At 36.9% G+C, this 21,442-nt stretch overlaps 4 protein-coding genes across 5 annotated transcripts; 1 reads left to right on the top strand and 3 right to left on the bottom strand.

Moving 5' to 3' along the window:
* Positions 1 to 140: 140 nt before the first annotated feature.
* On the top strand, positions 141 to 1,082 carry syce3 (synaptonemal complex central element protein 3). Its single transcript, XM_039664580.2, has 3 exons — positions 141 to 420; positions 699 to 807; positions 894 to 1,082. The coding sequence occupies exons 1-3, from the start codon at positions 391 to 393 to the stop codon at positions 1,073 to 1,075; spliced, it is 321 nt and encodes a 106-aa protein (XP_039520514.1). The 5' UTR covers positions 141 to 390; the 3' UTR covers positions 1,076 to 1,082.
* Positions 1,083 to 2,642: 1,560 nt separating this feature from the next.
* Positions 2,643 to 9,391, bottom strand: lcp2b (lymphocyte cytosolic protein 2b). 2 transcript variants are annotated; one of them, XM_039664574.2, is made up of 15 exons: positions 9,158 to 9,391; positions 8,637 to 8,699; positions 7,641 to 7,687; positions 7,114 to 7,179; positions 6,972 to 7,000; positions 6,837 to 6,871; positions 6,543 to 6,744; positions 6,346 to 6,419; positions 6,201 to 6,264; positions 6,043 to 6,129; positions 5,901 to 5,952; positions 5,752 to 5,818; positions 5,419 to 5,493; positions 5,037 to 5,192; positions 2,643 to 3,220 (listed from the first exon to the last, which is right to left on the bottom strand). In XM_039664574.2, exons 1-15 carry the CDS (start codon positions 9,233 to 9,235, stop codon positions 3,095 to 3,097), a joined length of 1,221 nt encoding a protein of 406 aa, XP_039520508.1. In that variant the 5' UTR covers positions 9,236 to 9,391; the 3' UTR covers positions 2,643 to 3,094. The 2 variants fall into 2 exon arrangements, with proteins under 2 accessions (XP_039520508.1, XP_088991032.1); XM_089134906.1 differs by having other exon boundaries at positions 6,201 to 6,255.
* Positions 9,392 to 14,073: 4,682 nt separating this feature from the next.
* wnt8-2 (protein Wnt-8a ORF2) lies at positions 14,074 to 16,232 on the bottom strand. The gene is made up of 6 exons (XM_039664578.2): positions 16,107 to 16,232; positions 15,983 to 16,016; positions 15,708 to 15,846; positions 15,489 to 15,614; positions 15,225 to 15,367; positions 14,074 to 14,688 (listed from the first exon to the last, which is right to left on the bottom strand). Exons 1-6 carry the CDS (start codon positions 16,172 to 16,174, stop codon positions 14,134 to 14,136), a joined length of 1,065 nt encoding a protein of 354 aa, XP_039520512.1. The 5' UTR covers positions 16,175 to 16,232; the 3' UTR covers positions 14,074 to 14,133.
* A 263-nt stretch (positions 16,233 to 16,495) lies between these two features.
* wnt8a (wingless-type MMTV integration site family, member 8a) lies at positions 16,496 to 20,886 on the bottom strand. Its single transcript, XM_039664577.2, has 7 exons — positions 20,765 to 20,886; positions 18,605 to 18,729; positions 18,472 to 18,505; positions 18,218 to 18,356; positions 17,920 to 18,045; positions 17,685 to 17,827; positions 16,496 to 17,564 (listed from the first exon to the last, which is right to left on the bottom strand). The coding sequence occupies exons 1-7, from the start codon at positions 20,783 to 20,785 to the stop codon at positions 17,001 to 17,003; spliced, it is 1,152 nt and encodes a 383-aa protein (XP_039520511.2). The 5' UTR covers positions 20,786 to 20,886; the 3' UTR covers positions 16,496 to 17,000.
* Between the last annotated feature and the right edge of the window lie 556 nt (positions 20,887 to 21,442).

Here is a 21,442-nt window from a genome sequence, read left to right as displayed (position 1 = left end):
TTATTATTTTAATTTTATAATTAATTTATTCATGAAAAAGTTTCAAAAGGTTGCAGGCAGGCACTTAAGATACAGCACAGCCTCTCGTAAGTTAACGTTACCTTATTGCTTTGAACAAGTAAATAAGTCTTATTTACTTGTTTGTTTATCCACGCCGGGACGTCATAAATTAATCGATGAATCGTTGTTTTTAAGCTAAGGCAGGAGATTAAAAAAATATATATATAAATATATTCGAGTTGATTACACCAGACATGTTCTGATTACACTAGGTATGTGTGTGCGTGCACGCGACTGACGCAAGAGAGAGCCGTTAAATCTGCGTGTCGCGTGCATTGATCGAGCTCGACGCTGAACTGTAAGCTGTCGCAATAAAACAAGGAGCATCAAATGTTGTCTGTAGTTCGCTACATTACCAAGGTAACCCGCTTACGCTGTGAATTCTGTAATCTACTTACATATATTAATTTATTAACGTAATTTAAAGCACTCTTACTTTGGCCTGATGAAACCATGTCTATATTTGAGTGACGGGCGAAAACTGGTGTCGAAAGACGAACTGATTAACTTATGCAGGCCTACATTTACAACTTGTTCATATTTAATCCATAATTGATCCAAATCAAACTAGTTTAATATGAGAGGTTAAGTAGCCTAACAACAATTCAGCTGGAGTTACGGAGTTTGATGGTTTTTAGATGTCTGAAGATATTTCGAGTGTGCAGTTATGTGAGGATTTCGGTCGTGAGAATTTACAACTGAACAAACATTTGGAGAAGATGACTGAACAAATGGAAAATATTTCAGGTAACGTTAGCCTAACAAACTAATATAGTGCATTCTGTATAATGATAATGCTGTACTTTGTCAACAATCATTTTCTTCGTCCTCAGTAAATTTGTCTTGGATGGCTTATGATATGGTTGTACTCCGCACCAGTCAAGATCTGGCTGAATCCCTCAAGAGTCTGGAGAATGAGTTTCTCAAGTGCAAAGATGTCATCTGTGGTCCCACAGATGGGCAAGATAAAAAATGTCATCCTGATGCTCAAGAACATAATATCCCCCAAGAATAGATTCAAGTTTTAGTTTAGAAAAAGACCTGATGTTGTTAATATTGTTAAATGCTTAGAATCTAGATTAGCCAGTTATTAATGTTGCCATATATATTTGTGATTTTACATGGTTATTATACCTTGCACAAATTTAATAAACGTATCAACAAAGCAAACATTATAATTGTGAATCTGATTCATCTAATGTCATATACGTCTGAATGTTCAGGTCATTATATTATGTTTGTATGCAGATTTCAGTGTTCTTCCAAATGAGTTTAATGATTTATTTTGTTTGCTATTTGCTAAACCATTTTACAACCCCCGTTCCGAGCTTCACAATCACAAGGTTTGTAAAATTTGTTCCAAAATGCTGTTTTTTCTAAGAAGGGATGTGAGTTAAATTTTTAGATTTTTTTTTTTTTTTTTTTTTTTGTGTGTGTGTGTGTGTCATCCCTTTAACACAGATAGTGACCGTATAAATGATTATATGATATCATTATCTTACTTCTGTATGTAATGGACTTACAGATGGAGTCTGAGGGAAATGCCACCAAGAACAGTGAACACGGAGCCTCAGCTGGCCTAGATTATATCTTGAAGCAGTTGGATTTAATGTCAGAATTTATGGACCGATTGGAAGGTAAATAAGTTTGAATTTTTTTTTTTTATTATTGTCAGCATAATTCAGTGACTTGGTGACAGTTGGACCTCAATAGTCCCAGCCTTACTTTCTTTAATATTTAACCTTGTGAAATGTAATTATACACCCATGTTTTGACAATTCTGAAATGTACTTTGTTTTAAAGTTCCTCTTTCTAGAGTGCTGGCAGAAATTCTTCTGGTAGCTTTCAAATGGATATTACTTGAAAAAATAAAAAATAAGAAAATGTGCCATCCTTGCCAGGAGTGACAGTTAGCGAGGAGCCAGAGCTAAGACATTAATCTGTGCCCGCCGTCAGTGCTAACACAAACACATCGACACCCAGAACATCCCCCGAATCCTCTAGGGCTGCCAATAATAATTAATTTGATTATATCATAGAGCCATGAAGTTTGGCATGAAAACATATTGGCTGCATCGATTGCTGAGCCCAGTATATCCAGTCAAGCATTAGCATCTTTGTATACGTATTTGAGCATCTTTTGTTACCTGCATTTGGGTTGATGGCTCTTTTTGTGCATTATCAAGCCCTGAAAAATCCAGTAAATCAATTTAGATTGATTACTGTGTAAAATATTGTTTTCTTTTGGATGAACGTTAACAGTAACCTTTGCATAATACATAACAGAATGCTTCTATTTATATGCTTTGATTACAGTAAACATAACCTGTTTGTGCTGGTTATGTTTCAGTAAGTCATAATGGAATAAGAGGGTCTCTTCTTGTGGTGTTCTTGCTGTATGTTAAACCAATACACCCTTTGTTTTCAGTGAAGACCCAGCTGCTGCAGTGTAACCTGACCGTGTGCTTCACACACCCTGAAAAAATGGCGTGCCTCCAGACTGATGTGGAAACCCCAACATGGTTAAGCGGTGCACAGATGATGGAAGACTGAATATGTTACTCAAAGAAGTACACTTGTAAGGTGGAGTTTATTATAATATACTTAAACAGCACAATTTAATCAGGCAATATTAAGATCAAACGCTAAAAGCATTAGACATATTTAAGTTAAAACAGACAAATGTACAATGAGTTTATAAGTAAAGTTGCCACTAGCTAACATTGAATGTAAAAATGCCTCTTGATTTTAACATTTGAAAGTGTTTAAAAATTTTAAAAAGTTTAAAAAGTTAAGACAGTCCTGTCTGATGGAATCAAACTAAATATGATTTATTAATTGAATCATATACTTTGTGAAGACTGTTAATTTTTCTGAAGGAGAGATGAGTGCTTCTTGCATATCCTGCTGCATATCCTGCTGCATGCTCTTTATTTAGACAAAGTGTCTAAATTCCATTAAAGTCTTTTTGACACTGGAACCCAGTCAGAATTATGATGCTAACTGGGTATTATTATTAAGATTGTTCTGTGGGTCAGTAACCTGCTGGGTGCATAAGACAGCACTGCCGCTGAGGTCCAGCTCCACGCTCCATTCCGTCTATCAGAACCAGTGGGGTCTTTGAGTGGTGCGAGACCATGTCCATGACACTGGAGAAATTCTGTGACACACGTGTTAGTCAATTGATTACTGAACCAATAACAATCACCACAGTGGATAATCTAACACACACTTCACTCTTTACAGTTGCTTTGGGTTTTTATTTAACCCTATGAAGCCTACTATTAGATACACAAAGGCCTCTAAAAGGCCTCACAATCATCATGCCTTCAATCGTCTGATTGATATTCTATACCTATCGTATCTTACTTTTTAGGCCTTAAAGGGCCCATTTACGCAATACTGTTTTCAACTAAAAGTGGTTTTGGCTGTTCATTTACACCACTACGGCGTTTTGGTGGCCTGAAAACGCAAACTTTTGAAAGCAGGTTTCAATGTGCAAGTTTTAAAAAATTATACCGTTATCGGTACTGTACCTTAATGTAAACTATAAAAATGTGAATCTGAAAACGGTGAGGGCATGCACACGCGTTTGTAGTGTTTAGTCTATAGGCATGCACGTTTGAATGCGAATGTGTATAAGCGTGTGGTCTTTCTTTACAAAGTGACATCGCCAACTACTGGCCTGGCATTCATAATACAGCAGTTTTAGTCGTTTCTTGGATTTGTGATAACAGTGATCGTTTTGATAACATTGTAATCTGTAAAAAGAAAAAAACATACATTTTTTGTACATCATTATAGTGTAAATTTACCCTTAGTATAAAACTAAGAAGGCTTTTACACAACACCGTTTTCAACTAAAAGCATTTTATTATAAATAAAAAGTTTTTAGTTGAAAACTAAAAATATTTAGTTTAATATTTATTAGCGATATTTATTTGAACCCGAATACACGGACACACCAGTCAATACATGTCACATGTCAGCAGGGATACAATACTGAATAAAGTTGTAGTTTTTGTTATTTTGGACCAAAATGTATTTTGGATGCTTCCAAAAACTCTAACTAAGGCCCCGTTCACACTACTGCGTTTTCGTTTAAAAACGGAGAATTAAAACGAATACGATCTCCGTCCACACCAGCGTTTTGTCTGCGTATTAGAATTGATCTCCGTCCACATTAAAACGACTGAAAACGCAGATCACGTGACCATTCACCACCACTGGGCATGCGCGCGCCGGTGTAAACAGTGGTTGGCGAATCAGGGAAGGACACGTCATGACTAATGACACCCAATCATAGAGCCGAGCGTGAGCCTCTGGGTCATCGTTTGTAAACTCCTCCGTTTTGTCTCGTCCACACTAAAACGCCCTCCGGAGTTTCAAAACGCAGCTGCAGCGTTTCTAAACTTATCCGTTTTAGGTCTTCGTTTTTCCCGTTTTAGTGTGGACGGGAGGTGCAAACGTAGCAAAAGGTCTCCGTTTTTAAACGAAAACGCAGTAGTGTGGACGGGGCCTAACCCACTGATGTCACAAGGACTACTTTGATGATGTCTTTATTTCCTTTCAGGACAAGGACAGTATAACCGTACATACATTTTAAATGGAGGGACAGAAAACTCTTGGACTAAATCTAAAATATCTTAAACTGTGTTCCGAAGATGAACAGAGGTCTTACGGGCATGTAATGACACGAGTCATTGATGACATAATTTGTGGGTGAACTAACCCTTTAAGCTTTGTCCATATAAACATCAACAATTGCACCAAATTGCATGTTTTACTTACTTTAGCCCTTTGAATAAATTTGTGTTGATCATGAGCTCCACATTCGCCTGTATATTGTATTAAATGAGCCATAAAAGCCTTATGTATCAAATACAAAAAATACAAAAAACAAAACAAAACAAAAAAATATATATTCAAAAATCGGATGACTATTTTATTTCTGTCATAATCAACAGATACTTTACCTCAATGCCATTTAGGCCTGTGCCTAGGGAATAGCCATCACTGCTTCCAAGGAAGCGGATCTGGATGTTGTACACTTTTTGCTGGTGCAGCACCATGAGTGTGTATGGCTGCTCTGTGCAGCCCTTTGAGCTGTCTCTCACCAAGAAAGTGCCATCCTAAAAAAAGAGAGCTTGTCCATCACTCAGTAGCTTCATTGTGTCTTCATTTCATCATACACTTATTTTCTCTATTTTTTTCCCCCTTTTTGTTATACACGGCAAATATCTTTTGTTATATATATATTATAATTCCATATAATAATTCCACATAATTATCTCACAAAAGCTTATTTATTCCACATTTTATACAATTTTGATGAAGGAAGGGAGTGGTGGAACTCACTTTATTCACGTGTCTGAGTGAGACTTCTGCCTCTGCTCGTGTCATTTGCCCCACATACCACTCTGGATCCATGTCCTGAGTGCATAACAAAAAAATAGCCTTTACAGCGTGGTCTAGTATGTCGTCGCCCTCATTATTACAGTAGGATTTTTTTGTAGTTTCTGTGATGCTCAAGACTGGACTGTTGAATTTCCTTTTAGCTTCATTGTCAAACAAACCACAACAGTGCCATCTTGTGGCTGTCAAGCCTAACTGCATGTCTGAGGTTTACAGATTGTTTCTGTGTTAAGATGCCTCCTGTCATGATTACAGGTAGTAAATGATTGCACTAACCTGCCCCATCATCACATTTACTTGTAAAGGTGGAGGAGGAATCTCTTCCCTTCGTTGTATGTCAAACCTGTGTTGAAGATTGAAAAAAAAAAAGGATGTGTTACTGATTTCCGACTTAACGAATGCAAGTTGTTGATAAAGATACTTACCTTTGTGTGGGAAATGTTGCTGATTTAGGTGGCATTGGTAAGGTGTTTCTTGCTGTAAGGATTTACATTAAAATGTTTAAGTTAAGGCAAATGTGATTAGCATACAATAAAGAAGGTTTTGAAAAAAAATTCTGAATGGTACCTGGTTTGCCAGTATCTTTTTTTGACTCATTAGATGAGCCAGGTTTCTTACTACGGTCTACCCTTGGCACAGCTGGACCAGGTTTGGCTGTGGATATGATTTACAGAACATTCAGACATGATTTCATATTAAAGGAATATGAAATTTAACCCACTCACATTGATTAGGGGGAACGAAAGGCCTGTGTGGAGAGGGATCCGGTCGTGATGGAGGCTTAGATATCTGAACGTAAAGAAAAGCTTTACTAGTGCAGGACATTACAGCATAAGATGAGTTTGAGAATGTCTAAAGATTTTTACTTACATTAATAAGCCCTTTGGAAAGAGATGTTGACTTGTTGTTCTGGGGTGGTCTTGCAGAACCACGTGGGCCACTGTCTACACAGAGCCACAGAATATATAGAGTGAATCCTCTGATACATGGTTTCTTTTCTTCGTGTGCATAGTGATATATATATATATATATATATATTTTTTTATTTTTTTTGCATTATGAGTTACCTAAATAATCACCATCACCCAGAGGCTTTGGAACACGAAAGTGAGTCGGTACTTCAGAGGGTATTTCACTAGGCGGTGGTTCATAGTCATCATCATCATAATTGTCAACTTCCCCAATATCACATGATTCTGCGCATATGTAATCGTCTTCACAAGCATTATTATCTGGCTCCTCGTAGTCATTGTCACTTTCTTCTTGGTCCTGAAAAAAAATAAATGCACTTTTTGCATTTAATAATGATGTCCATAAATGGGGTCGAGAAGGCTTTTAAAAAGTATAACATAGCAACTTACAAATTCATCAGAATCCCAACCTGCTGGACTATGTTCTGCATTTCCCCCCCAAAGAAATTGAAAAATTTTAGTTTGTGTGTGTAATGGGTTAAGTATAACCACCGTTGTTTATGTAGCCACACAAGAGTTAGTTACCTTGGTTTGGAGGCATACGATGATCTGATCTAGTCAAGACAACATTTTAAAATTACAAACTCTCAAACATGAAGAAAAGTTTTTTTTTTTTTTTTTTTTACAAAAAAGAAAAACGTAATTATGAAGTACTCATGTTGCTTACCTATGAAACAGACTCTTCTTTTGTTTGTTATTCTGGTTAATATCTTTGCAGATCTTTGTGATAAATCTTCCAAATAGTAAAACAAAAGTAAAGAAATAGCAATGATTATTACCAGCTTAACAAAATATATATTTTATTTTTCCATCTATATTTGGAAGCAAGTTTAAATTAGAGATTTATTATGTAAAGTGCAAACTGTCTAATTGATGGTTAGTCACTTTGTAAATTTAGGTGATTTTTTAGAACTCTACCTGCAGGCTTTTTGGTGTCTTGTATTTGACAGTGGTTATAATTAGCATTTCTGTAGCTCAAACAGTGGAGTATAGTGCTACGAAAGCCACGATCATGTGTTCGATTTTCAATGGAAAGCATGAACTGATTAAATAAGATTTGCTATACTTTGGTTAAAAGTGTCTGCTAAGAGCAGAGCCAGTAGGCGCATGCCTTTTATCATTAGCCAATATGTTTCATTTATACAGTTTGCCATCTCTGTGAGATTTTGTTCATGTTGTTGATCTTAAACTTACGGGATATGTGCTGTGGGGAACCTCTTCATGTCCTTATCATTCATGTTCTAGAACAAGATTAAAACAGGAATTATTATTTCTATATTGATTTGACATGTCTAAGCATTTCGGGGCATAAAGTACTGTGCAAAAGTCTTTGGCATGTTCGATTTTCCACCAAAATATTTTTAAGAAGATTGTGCTTTTTCTTAAGTGTGCTCCTAGGGAATCTATTTATGTTTCCCAACATTACTGTACTTGTGCCATTAATTGCAATAACTGAACAGGATTTTGTATGCACAAGGAGTGAATCAATAGATGGTTTGGTCCACACAGAAACCTGATCTCATCAAGTTCATCTGGGATTATATGAAGAGACATAAAAAAAGAGTGAGACTAAATTCATAAGAACACTTTGTAACATCTGTGTTAAATATATGCAAAACTTTAATACTGTGAAAGGTTTTAGGCACTTGTGAAAAATACATTATGGGGATGTTTGAAAAATAATGTCATAAATAGATTTTATTTATCACTTAATTGTACACCTGCCCACAGTTTTTAAGATAACTTTGCAGGTAGGTTTTTCAAGCTGCTTAGAGAAGATTCATTTGACTTATTCTGAGTCAATGACTTATTCTGAGTCATTTATTCTCTTCATGTAATCCCAGATGGATGCGATGGTGAGATCCGTTCTCTCACCATTTCATGGTCTGTGTGGACCATGCCTTCTGTACTACTTGTGCATTCAAAAATCACTGGATTATTAAAGGCAAATTGAATGTTTGGAAATGCATTTTGAAAATACATTGAAACCGTTAATGTATTTCCTAATGGCACAATAAAATTAAAGATGAATAACTGCCTTTAAACTTTTTTTGAAGAAGAAGAATCTATAACCTATGTGCAGTACTGTACATTGTTTAATGATGATTATATGCAGTATAGATTTCAGTTGTAAGTAAGGTCTGACTCTGAGTTGTAGTATATGTGTTAAAGAGAGACAAAAAGACTTACCAAGAATCTTGCACCATTCATATTACTTTTCTTCACCACCCTGTCACACCCCAGCAGTTTCATCTGAAAACACAAAATATGTGTGATAACTGAAAACTGCTCTGTAGTCATGCTTCACACTTAAACTCATTTATATCATATATCATTTTGAAAAAACACAAACTGTATCGGTTTTTCTTTAATATACATTTCTAATTTACAATATACTTTTTGACATAATGGTGCATTTGACAAAGATTGCAAGACAAGGCTATAACTGAGCTTATCAGAAACATGACACCATCAAATAGACATGTTTGGAAAACCACATTGCGTGGCAATCTATCAGCCACACTTGAGCACAGCAACTGAAGAACAACAGTGCGACTCAAAAAAGATCTACAAAGATTACCCTTTCAAAGAGCATTGTCATTACATGTTAGATGCTAAACTTTATTAATGTTAAGAACTGCTTTCAATATATTTCCCTTTAATTGAATGCATCTAGCTCTTAAGTCAGAAGAACAATTGGATGAACTCACTTTTTTGAGATAGTCAGCCAAGTTTCCAGAGTTCCAGCACATCACTTCAGATTTGGTCGGTAGACTTTCAAAACTCATTATGATTGGAATGGTTGTTTTTCCAGTTTAAAAAAGTTTATACGGTTGTTTAGTCAGTATAAACTGACTGTTCTACAGTTAGCTTTGATGATAGCTAGTAAAGTATACAGCTTTGATGAAGAGTGCAAGGCGCCCGTTTTGCTTGTGGCTAGTTGGTCTGAGTGTGATAATAATGTTGACGCAGAATAGCTGGCTCTGAGCTCTCTCTGTTTCCTGTAACTTTGTATAGAGGAAGTGCCTCATCACCAAAGATGTGAAATTCAAAGCTTACAGGTTTACAGAGCATGACTGTATATATTTGTACATTGCACGTTTGATTCCCTCTAATTTAAAATGCATCAAAAACGTACTGTATTAATAGTGTGCATGTTTAATTATGGGCAAAGTGGTTGCATCACAATAGTCCACTAATTGTAGATCAGTCACATCAAGTTCTCACATGCTCTTAGCACAGCAAATAACTAGGCCATGACCGCAAATAAATATGCAGACAACAAAAGATACAGAAAGAGCAATGCATTTGATCATTGTAGATCAGCACATCCCCAGTGCCTATTCACCTGTTAAGCATCGAATTTTCCAATCAGAAACAGGAAACATCCCTTTTGGGAACAGAACAGCATGCAATCTAACACCAAGGTGAGATGTGAAGGCACTCATCAGTCAACCGCAGGACTCCAAGAATGAAGGGTTCTTTGCAAAGGGCTGCTAGCTTGTGTTTTAACCAGCGGCTCCTGACTGTAAATTTAGCTGTAGGGCAGATTCTGGGTCTTGCCGCTAGTTTGTGTTAAACATTTTGTAAGCTTTATATTCGAATCGCTGAACACAGTCACAAATTTGGCAGAGGTCAAGCTTGTCTGTGTTATTTCCCTAGAGGATGGTGCTCTAATTTTGATTTACAACACATGACACTTGCATAGAATGCTATTTAGAATTGCTTTAGAATTGAAATTTGGGTGTTATCCTCGACAAAGACATGTCGTTAGTGCAGCACTGCAAGCAGCTGACGAGAAACTGCTTCTTTCAATTAAGGAAAATCTCGAAACTTAGAAATATGGTTTCAAGAAATGATTTGGAGCTTATCATTCATGCCTTTGTGTCTTCGCGTTTAGACTATTGTAATAGTTTATTTTTATGCCTAAACCAGAAGGAGCTCTCTCGACTGCAATTAGTACAAAACTCTGCAGCCAGAATTTTAACACGTACAAATAGGAGGTCTCGCAGATCCCCAATCCTAAAAGAACTTCATTGGTTACCAGTGTCCTATAGAATAAATTTTAAAATTTTGGTTTTAGTTTTCAGAGCTTTACATGGCCAGGCTCCCCCTTATATTAGTGACCTAATTCAGCGTTATGCCCCTGTGTGTGCTCTGAGGTCTGTGGATCAGAACCTGCTGATGGTTCCACGCACTCGCTACCGTACTAGAGGTGACCGATCTTTTCAGGCAGTTGCCCCTAGGTTGTGGAATGACCTTCCACCGTCTATGCGCTCCTCTGATTCTGTTGATGTCTTCATATGCAGACTTAAGACACATTTATTTGTTCAGGCTTTCAATTAGCTACCTGTGGGTTGATCTGATCATGTACTGTATGTTTTTATTGTGTGTGTTTTATGATATTAATTGTTTTTGTTGTAAAGCACTTTGTGGCCCTATACCTGTGAAAGGTGCAATATAAATAAACTTTTACTTACTTACTTACTTACTTACTTACTTTATTGTTGTATTTAATGCCTCAGCATGTTGTTTGTAGAGGTGAGGTGAGGAAAATAATCTCATGTCTATTCGCAGAACAAAAATAAAAACAAACAATTATATAGTCAGTTCAAATGAGCGCATTTAAACTAAACGATTTATACTTTAATTGATATGCTCTGCCCCGCTATCATTGTGACCTACATGCCTGCCGAAACCATACGCTAAATTTTTATGTATCCTACTGAATTTATGACTTAGGTCTTGTCCACACGGAGACGTGTTCAGATGCAAGTTATGCATGAAAAACTTTGTTAAAGTGTTTCGTCCAGACAAATCTGGTGTTTTAGCAGCCTTAAATTCCCTGCTATTTTTTTTTTAAACTGGGTCCCAGAATGGATATATCTGAAAATGACATCCTTGCGTTTTCGCGTGTACAGCCAAAGCCACCCAAACCGTATATTTTGTGAAATGATGATGTCATCATCATCACCCCATTTGTTGACCCTACTCAGACACTGCTACGTCACGTAACAGCAACTACTGTGGATTACTTGCTTGAGTTCGTGCTGCCGAAGCTAATGTGCCTCTTTTATTTCTTTATTTCTTATTTACTTTCAAAGTATTTTTATTTTGTTTCTTTATTTTACTGTTGTCTGATTTACATTTAATATGTTTCATATTCCATATGCTGTGCTTGCGTGTTTTTTTTTTTGTTTTTTTTAGAATGAAGGAAAAAAAGATTGGATAGGGAAAGCTCAGGCTTCGTGTGAATGTGGCCTTAATATAGTTTAGAAAATCTTTGTTGCAGAATGGTGAACACAATTACAATTTATTACTGATTACTGCTCCACCTGTCCTTACTGACAAGCCATGGCTATTTTTATTTATTTTTTTTAACAAATAAAAAAAAAAAAAACAGAAGGAACTTTCATTGCAGTATGCTGTAGGAATTAAATGGTCTTTTATTAATAGGATCTTTATATATATATATATATATATATATATATATATATAATTCTAGGTACTTGCTTGGTTTAACAATGCAATGCACGTTACTATTTTCCCACACTTACATAACATTAAACTTAAGGAAGTGGTGGATATTTTAAAAATACTTGAGACCCAAAAGATCTCAGTGGGAGGCACTAGGATTTAACCAAATAATGGTATCAGTGATATTGACCTGTCATGGAAAAGAAAACCAATAAAGTGCCAGTGAGAGACCTTTGATGAATGACAAAAAAGTCAGGGAGTCAGTTTTTAGAATGATGGAGACTGTGGCAGTTCTTCTGGTGTAACTCTGCATTCCTGCCTTTTGTCATGCGGAAGTGGAAGGAAATTGATCTTTTGTGGCGTGGAACAGACTGGGATCACTGTTAGTGCTGGGGTTTTGAAGTGGGTAAACCAAAGGGATACACTGAGATTACAACCTGATTCTATCCATATGAAAGGTCAGTAAAATAAGAGATAAGGAGGGGATGGGAATGGGGGTCATGGCTGAGATGACAACAACATGGTACTGTATTTGAGGGGATGGCCATTTTGTTCCTTATTCATCAGAGCTCAGCAGGGTGGCCTGGGAAAGAACATAGCATCCTGAAAGGAAAATAGCCAGTATGTGGTGGGTGAATGGGCTGTTTCTGTTAATTAGTGGGGGGGGGGGGGGGGGAACACAGAAAAAAATGTTACTTAAAGTATTTATTCATTTATTTGAAGCAAAGTGAGCCATTTAATTTAAGTACACCTTTTAAGTATACTTTTTATATATAAAATAATTGAAGTCAAATCATTTTGTCTTTCAACATTGAAGTAGCTAAGGGAGGCAAATTAACTCACTGTGACATACTATATTCTGAGATTCCCACCCCCTGTCCTCTGAGTCAAGACCCCCACTTGAGCCAATATCCCATCATTCATCAGGCCAGACAGTTTGGCAGATTTATGGCATGCCCCACTGAGTAAACCGAGGAATAAGTGAGAAATCTGCTGATAAAGTATATGAAAACAAATGTCGTGATTATGCCACAACATCAAATGGTGTAAAACATAATCACAAATCACTTTGTTGACACACGAAGTAAGGCTGGTTTTACAATTTAAATTCTCAACATCTTAACGTGACTAATAATGGAATTTAGACCCTTCTTTTCATTTATTTACATGTATCGCAGTGAACTTACCGAGGTGTGATGTAGCCTACACCAACACAGCGGCAGGATTAACATGCCAAACACCTTCCAACAGTGGCATGGTTCCTACGGGCTTTGTCTACATTTTTGTCACCAGGACAGCATACTGTCAGTGGCCAACTGTCCGCATATCAAAGTGCGCCAAAGTCTAGGCAAGGGAGGCGCCTAGGGCGATGTGCCAAGTGTGACGAAGTTAATCCCTTCAAGAGTATTCATTGAATAAACGTCATGGTACTAATTGGTATCTCATGATTTCAAGGTTTTTTTGACAGCGCGTGTCTGGGATAAAGCTCTCGACTGACCTAATGCAATATGATAACTGCGAAACCATCATAATTGATTATACCATCATCACTTTTCTAAAATATGTAATTTAATTACAATTTGAAAAAAAAAATGTTTTACAGACACTGCAAGGGGTGAAATCCTTGTTTTAAAGCGTCTGTCGGGCTTTCACCGGCCGCGTTTTGATTAAAGCATACCACAACGCGATTAATATTCATGGACCTAGCCAATAAGACACTACGAGACACTTCCTGAGGTAAGCCTTAAGTCAATAGAAGTTGTCTTTGACCACTGTAAGTTGATATTAAATTGATAAAACCCGCGACTTCATTATTGTTAGTCTTTTTTTTTTTGTAATTAAGCATTTATTTCAAGCGCACCTTTAATGCACGCATTGTTTTTCGTACGGTTGTGTCCTATATGATCGTCAAAACTATCTGCATTTCTTACCTGATCGCTAAATCATGTTGCGTATTTTCAATTTCATAAGTCAGGTGCAGTACAGGTTAAAAACTATATTCATTTAAACTGTATTTTCACATTTGGACATGTTTGTAGATAGCCACAGAAATGGTGGTCATGGACATTAAGAACGAAACCACAAGACATTTCAGTTACTTTGTTTTATTACAATACCTTAATATATAATTGAGTATGTACAGAAATAAAAATTAAGGGCGATAAAGTGCAGGTAGGTGTTCTCCTAAGAAAATAGTTTAGGAGGTGTTTTATTTTGGTCCTCGGGGTCTGCGTCTTTGGTGACCGTAGCTTCCGTGTCTCCGGGCGCAAACGTGTTTGACAGTGACCTGAGAACAGTTCTCGCACTTTACAGTGCAGCACCAGTGGAACTTGCAGTTGCAGCTGCTCACTATCTCTGTGCGCCTCTCCTCCACCCGCAGACCGCACTCATGGCACAGTCTGCGGCAGCTTCGCCTTTCCCACTGACTGAGACTTTCTCCATGCTGCAGGCACTCCCGACCCTCTGTGCCAGAAAGTCCGAGGCTCAGGTTCTTGACGCAATAATCCGGCGAATCCTCCAGATATATGAGCTCTGTCCGAGCGATGGAGCCGAAAGCGTCTGCCATGGCCACGCGGTTGTCCGCGGTGTTGCCCGCGCGCATTCGTCTCTTGTCCATTTCAAGCTTCTGGGCTTGGTCGTGTTTCACTTTTAGGTAATTGCCAATCTCACGGAAATCAGAAAGTTGCATCCAACACGTTTGCATTGAGCAACTTTCTGACATGCCATGGCACCTACAGATCCTCTTCATGGTCGCCTTTACAGCCTAGAATACAAATTAGCCTATTGTTATTTTACAAATCTTAACAGTTTGTTGCATATTCTTTATAGGCTAAATAGCAATGTTTGGTTTGTTACAGAAACGTTTTTTGATTCTTCTTTATTTTTTACAGTCTTGAAAAGAAAAGTATTTTCTTGACGAGGCTGGCAACAGCTGCTCAATCGCTAAATAGCCTAGGGATCATCACCTTTATATAGATTTATGAAATACAAATATAGAATCACAAAAATTGTAGTTTTGTTTTTGTAAGGCAAAGTGTCTTTAAAATATTTAAAATTGATTTGCATAAGACAAACCGCTAACGATTTGTTGAGCCTATAATGTTATGGACACATTTGAGGATCGTCTTGCACAGGTTATTTGTTTTTGCGCCCCTATAGGCTAGTGTTTGACATTATTGATTTTTATTTCTTTTTTTAATAATATTTTCGTCCCTGTTCAGGTATCAGGTGTTTTAATCTGCCTAGGCCTAAATTATATAAAAAAAACTTTGTCATTTGGAAAAAGATTTCTCAACTTACCAAACGTCCAGCTTCGTTATTATGAAGATTAACTGCAGCTCGAGAGTCTTGTCCAGTCTCAAGCGCATCCAAGTATTGTTTAGAAATTCTCTCTCCAAAATCTACATTGTCAGTACATCCTCCCCAAAGCCAGCCACGACCCCCTGAAATAGAGTTCATCCCATTAGGTAAATACGTCGTGCCATTTATTTAAATACAAAAAAAGTTTGTGATATTTGATTGGCTGTATAGGGTTATGATATGATTGTTTATGATTGTTCTTACCGAGTTTGCCGTTCCTCGAACTGTCACATCCGCAGTCGTCCAAATCTCCGAGACTGCAGTTTCTGGTTAAAGTATACATAACCCCGGCGGCGCTTATTGCATGGACAAATGACGTCTCTCTCGTTGCTACAAAAGTTGAGTATAAAAGTGTTATTTATTTGTCAGATTTTGTTTAAAAAAAAAAAGGAGATAAACAATTCATATCTATGCACATCTTACCACTTCTAAAGCCTTTAACTGTGGAAAGTTGTAGCGCGCTGTCCGGGCAGTTCCACCTGTCCCAAGCAAATTGATGTTTGCATTCATGTATCCCACTCTGAGCACCGACCCGCACACTACTTGCATAGGTAAGATACGCCTAGGAAGAAAATATGGGAAAGATATAGAAGTTTACGATATCGTGGTCATTTTTTTTTTTCGTAAAAAAATTTTTTTAAGGTGGTCGTTTTAAGTGGCTTTTCAAAGCTAAGAATAGGCTTCAAATTAGGCTATACCTTTGGTCCAGTCATCAGCAAATTGTTCATTGCCCTGTGTAAGGAAAAAGCAAAACAAAATACATGTTAAAAAGAGCCGTTATTTTATGGCTACATAAACTGATAATAGTTCATGCATCCTCACCATGTGTGCCCAGGGACAGTTTTGTCGCAAATTAACAATAAAAACACCCAGAGGAAAATGGAAGCCATTATCTTAGATCCACACTGATAAAGCAGGCGATGTGCTGATTTAAAAAAGTGATGTAACCTACTGTCGTGTATTTTATAGGCTACTCATCTCAATGGGGGCCTGGGCAAAATGCCTTTTGTTATGGGTTCCTCAAGCTATTGGTCCACAGTCACCAGCCAGGTCAAGGAAACGCCTCCAATGAACTTCAAAGGATATCAATACAGGACAGATCATTCTGGGTCGCGTCGTTGGGACTGATGCATAATTCAAGTGATTGAGAGAGATTTTACTCTGTTTATTCACCAATAAACATCTGAACAAAACTGCGCAATGAAATCGACCCCTCGGAGACTGTAATTTTGTTTAAAATATTTAATTTGTTGCCCAAGACAAAATAAGTCCATTTAATATATATAAACAGAATGCAATAGTTTAAAAATAATAAAGTGATAGTAAAAAAAAAATAATAATTGCCTTAAATAAGTTCCATAAAAACAACACTCAACCCTTGTGAAACATTACACTGTCAAGTGAGAGAGAGAGAGAGATAAAAGAGACGTGCAGATATTCAAAATGATCATATTTGTATAAATAACAAAACCTGTGATCTAATGTCTACAACGAAAAGTGCAAATTATGAACATAGGTCTACGTGAAAATAGAATTTAGCTATTTATCCAATCCATTGACAGTGGGAACGAGGAAGCCCTTGTTTGACATTTTTCCTCATAGTAATGTGCAGAATCATACAGGCTGCAATAAGTGAAAAAGCAGCATATCTTATCTGATATAAAATATATTTACATTGGAACTATACAACTTAATATATTTGAAAAGAGGATGACTTCATCTCCTATTACGTTGTCTTTTGCGTGAATTGTTGTGCGGCCGACGGTTTCTGTGTCTTTTTGTGCAAAAATATTTGGTCACAGTCTGAGTACATGTTTCGCATTTGACTGTGCAACACCAGTGAAATTTACAATTACAGCTGCTCACAGTCTCTACCCTCCTCTCTTCTACTTTCAGACCACATTCGTGGCAGAGCCGCCTGCAGCTTCTCTTCTCCCACTGTGAAAGATTCTTCCCGCTTTGTAGGCATTCCCTGCCTTCTGTCCCATGTAGTCCCAGGCTGAGGTTTTTCACGCAGTAGTCTGGAGAATCTTCCATATAAATGAGCTCTGTGCGCGCAACGATGCTGAAAGTGTCCGCGATTGCGCCACGGTTATCCGCGCTGTTACCTGCCCTCATCCGAATTTTGTCCATCTCCAACTTCTGTGCTTGACCATGCTTGATTTTCAGATAGGTGCCGATATCTCTGAAGTCAGCCAGCTGCATCCAACATGTCTGAATACTGCAGCTTCCAGACACACCATGACACTTGCATGTCCTTTTGAGTGTTGACCTGACGGCCTGCAATACACGTACAGGTAGTTTCACGTTAGCCATATGAACCCCCATAGTGCAATAAATATTTTTTTTTTCTTTTGACTAGAGAACGAATAATAAGAGAATAAATTCAATGCTACTCACGAGTCGACCTGCCTCATTGTTGTGCAGGTTGACTGCAGCGCGAGAGTCGTGACCATTTTCAAGCGCGTCCACAAATTGTTTGGCGATTCTTTCTCCAAAGTCAACATTATCACTGCAGCCTCCCCAAACCCAACCACGACCACCTTTGAAAAAAGAGAATAGCGAAGTCTGATGTTATTGGTCTGATTTTAATTATACATACGCATTGTTAATAAAATAAACGAAAATGTCTTACCAGTTTTTCCTATTTTGGATTCGTCACAGCCACAGTTATCGAAGTCCCCCAAGCTGCAGTTCTTTGTCAAAGTGTACATAACTCCAGCAGCACTTATAGCGTGAACAAAAGCGGTCTCTCTGGTCGCTATTAATAAATAAATAAATAAATAAATAAAATATTTAAAAATATTTATATAGAACATGTTAGGTAAAATTCAATGCATTTTAAAAGAAAGTTAATTTGGAACATACATTTCTAAGTGAAATAAATAAATAAACCAGAATGTATCCAATATAAATTTGTAAATGGCTCTTACCACTCCGCAGGCCGTTATGTGTAGATAACTGCAGTGCGCTTTCCGGACACTTCCACCTGTCCCATGCGAACTGATGTTTGCACTCTTCAATACCACTCTGAGCTCCTGCCTGCACACTGCTTGTGTATGTGAGGTAAGCCTGGTAGATTTAAAAGATGATAATTAATTAAACACTGTACTTTCAGACAGTTTAAGACATTTTAGTATAATTGAAATATCGCTATACAAGTGCCAGACGTAAAGACCTAAATTACCTTAGGTCCTGTCATCAGGAAGTTATTCACTGACCTGGAAAAAGAAAACAAATCATGTTTATAAATAACAGTGACAAAAAAAAATAATAATAATAAAAAAATAAGTATGATAAGATATCTGAAATGTCTTTACCATGCTGTTGTCGACAGTACGTGACAGCACATAGACATCACCAACGACGCAAAAATCTGGCAAGGGTTCATTGCCGCGTGAGCGAAGTCGATGCTCCCTTCTTGTTGAGATGCAAAGCACAAACACTGAGATGGATACACAGGAAGACACAGAAAACAAGTGACTCAGTGCTTAAACGAGCAAGGAATTTATACCTGTGGCCAACTTTGAGTGACAGGGATCTCTTGACAATTCGCTGTGAAAAGACGTCGAGCTCGTCACTGAATTGTGTGGTCTTAACTGCACTTCAAAGCATCAACACTTTTCACTAACCCATTCAGCCTATCTTTTATTAAACTGTAGTTCACGATGCGGGTTGTTTCAGATTGTTCCAACCCTACATTTATTTATTTAGGCTAGCCTACTCAGTTATTTTTGTAACTTTAATGTGCCATTTGTGTATTTATCAGACACCTTGAATTGAACTGTCCAAAGCCATCAAACTGTTTAGCTAATATCCATTCATTAGACTTGTCTATTGAAGGTGTTGTGTGTAGGCCTATTCATTAATACGCTGGGTGTTGATTCCGTGTTGGACATATCACATGCATGTGTGCATCAAAATAGCTCTTATATATTCCTTTTTACATTAAGAGTTTATTAGTTTATAAACAATCCTATAGGCCTATATATATATATATATATATATATATATATATATATATATATGTATATGTATATATATATATGTATATGTATATATATATATGTATATGTATATATATATATATATATATATATGTATATATATATATATATATATATATATATATATATATATATATATATATATATGCCTAGGCCATACATATTTAACATTTTATTTTTTTGTTGAATTAATTTCGCTTGACTTTGTTTCTTTATCCGAGACTTGACTTGTCACGTTTTGGGAAAGTTTTTTACCGGGAAATGACACTGAAATGTAAGGGGCTGCTCTACATTGTATAGGAAGAGTCATAAAATCATTCGGCTCCGTTCGCTAAGGGCCATGCAAATAACATGTAACACGTCTACGCCTCTGACACTCTAGTGTTAATAGAAGACCAGCTGATCCCCTGGGAACAGCTCTGGTGTGAAAAATGTCTGGAAACAGTCCGAATTGATACATGTATAGAGTGCAACATGACATAGCATAAGCCTGCAAAATAAAACTAATAATAGCCTAATTATGAATGCGTTTATTAATTGATTTATTCATTCGATTTGTGTGTCGAAAGGGATATTTAAATTAAGTTGTCAATTCACGTTTTTTATATATAGTCCTATGCTTAAAGTATGCTTAAAGTATCCCATAGTATGCTTAACGTAGCTAAATACTTTTTCTCCTTATGTGAGACAAGTCATTGTAATGATAGAGCAGATATTTACAATATTCAGTACTGATGAGTTTACACAATTCAATCATGTGTCGTGCAAGACAAATTCAAACCCGATAAGCTAATTCACACCAAGTTATTATTTGTCACTTGGGGATCAACAGCTGAGCAATGTACACAAAAGGATAATCATGAGAACGATTATATTTCATCATTTTACTTTCGATGACTTTTGCGATAATTAATACGCTATGTGGAGATTTTTTTTTTCTCACAGCCTACTGTTGCTCGTGGAAGATTAATTGTTGAAACCACGTATTGACATCTTCGAATCAAATCGTTAGCCACTCAAAAATCCCTTTTCAAAACAGCGTTTATTTGATGGTTGTATAATCGTTTAACCAATGCTGCTGGCTGGAAGACAATGGAGGGACGCGCAAGTGAGGATAATCCCCACTAATTGGACATCGGCATTATCATGTCTTCACGGTGCCTGAAACCCACATTCCCACACCTACTTGTTACAAAAAAACCCGTATTAAACAATGATCTGATACACTCAGACCTAACCTAAACGGAGCCATTGTGCCATAAACGCTCTGTCGCAGACATCTCAGAATGGTTATATGGAGTAACAAACTGAATTACACATCGCTTACTTTCACGCTTTAATTCACACGGCTAACAACTACGGGCAATGAAGTTAACTAATAATCAGTAAGTAGGCCTAGTCATTAAAATGACTAAGAGCATCACCACAGCGTTTACTCCCCATATCAGACTGATAAGAGGGAACATGGCTCACCTTGCTGCACAGATGATCCATTTTGACTTGTCGCTTACAGAAGCTCAGGTGCAGTTCATTAGCCTGTCAGTCACTGACCGTTACGGCGTTTCGCCTTGTTTTGTGATTAAGGAAGACAATAAGGATGCCTGAGATTATAGGCTTATAAAAATTAAGAATAAAACTTTAGGTTAATACACCTCAAATTCGTATAGGTGTTTGTGAAAAAAAAAAATGTAGCCTAGCCTGTTTTCCCATTTGACCTGAACAAAATGTGCCTTTTCACAAAAAATAAATAACATATAAATAAATAAATAAAACTTGGAAATATTTTCTGCGATTTTCAAAATTGCTTCCTGCAATAAATTTTAAAACAATAACTTTTATGCAAAATATTTATACCAACGTTTTCTTTTTCAATCAGTCTTTTAATGAGGCGATTTTTTTAAAGGAGAACTCCAGCGCAAAATTAAGCTTTGGTCTAATAAAACATCTTAGTCAACCGTTCTCTGAGATTTGTTTTCATGATAATCGAATGCAAAGAGTTTTATCTCTAAAAACTGTTCAATTTATAATGCTATAGGATATTATGGGGGCATATATTAAATAAAAAGAAATCACTGGCTCACAAGGCTCAAAATAGCCCACAGTAATGCAGGGTCCACATAACACGGTAATGAGGGTCCCATGCAAACCGAA

This window comes from Pimephales promelas, chromosome 9, assembly GCF_988280905.1.
Source record: "Pimephales promelas chromosome 9, fPimPro1.hap1.1, whole genome shotgun sequence".
NCBI classification, from domain to species: Eukaryota; Metazoa; Chordata; class Actinopteri; order Cypriniformes; family Leuciscidae; genus Pimephales; species Pimephales promelas.
This window is presented reverse-complemented; position numbering and strand designations above follow the sequence as displayed.